This window comes from Macrobrachium nipponense, chromosome 6 (genome assembly GCF_015104395.2).
Source record: "Macrobrachium nipponense isolate FS-2020 chromosome 6, ASM1510439v2, whole genome shotgun sequence".
NCBI classification, from domain to species: domain Eukaryota; kingdom Metazoa; phylum Arthropoda; class Malacostraca; order Decapoda; family Palaemonidae; genus Macrobrachium; species Macrobrachium nipponense.
In genome coordinates this window covers 8,318,941-8,319,705 of record NC_061108.1, presented here as the reverse complement: position 1 = coordinate 8,319,705, position 765 = coordinate 8,318,941, and the positions used below count along the sequence as shown (strand labels likewise).

Genomic DNA, 765 nt, shown 5'->3' with positions numbered 1-765 from the left:
AATTGGGGTGCCCTTAAGGATCTCCTTTTATGTTGGGGTCTTGTAGGATCTCCTTTTGGCATTGGGGTTGCCTGTAGGATCTACTTTTAATATTGGGGTGGGCCTGTAGGAGTTCCTTTTGGCATTGGGGTGGACCTGTTAGGATCTCCTTTTGCATTGGGGGGCCTGTAGATCCTTTCCTTTTGGGGGCCCAATGGGGTTTGGGGCCTGGTTGGTTCTCCTTTTGCACCTTTATATTGGGGTGCTGTAGGGATTTCCTTTTGCATTGGGGTGCCTGGTAGGGGATCTCCTTTTATTTATTGGGGTGCCTGTAGGATCTCCTTTTTATATGGGGTGGGGCCTGTAGGATCTACTTTATATTGGGGGCCGTAGAATCTCCTTTGATTGGGGTGCCTGTAGGATCTACTTTTATATTGGGGTTCCTGTAGGATTTCTTTTTGCATTGGGGTGCCTGTAGGATCTCCTTTTGTATTGGGGTGCCTGTAGGATCTCCTTTTGCATTGGGGTTGCCTGTTAGGATCTCCTTTTATATTGGGGGCCTGTAGGATCTCCTTTTATTTGGGGTGCCTTGTAGGATCTTCTTTTATATTGGGGTGCCTGTAGGATTCCTTTTGCATTGGGGTGCCTTGTTAGGGATCTCCTTTTATATTGGGGTGGGCCTGTAGGATCTCCTTTTATATTGGGGTTCCTGTAGGATTTCTTCCTTTTATATTGGGGTGCCGTTAGGATTCCTTTGCATTGGGTTGCCTGTTAGGATCCCTTTTC

At 47.2% G+C, this 765-nt stretch overlaps 1 protein-coding gene across 1 annotated transcript in view; it reads right to left on the bottom strand.

Moving 5' to 3' along the window:
* Nucleotides 1–349: 349 nt before the first annotated feature.
* Nucleotides 350–765, bottom strand: part of LOC135216287 (adhesive plaque matrix protein-like) — a 1,335-nt gene continuing 919 nt past the window's right edge. Inside the window, exon 3 of the mRNA XM_064251455.1 lies at nucleotides 350–523. Coding sequence (XP_064107525.1) covers nucleotides 350–523 — 174 coding nt within the window. The remainder of the gene's footprint in view (nucleotides 524–765) is intronic.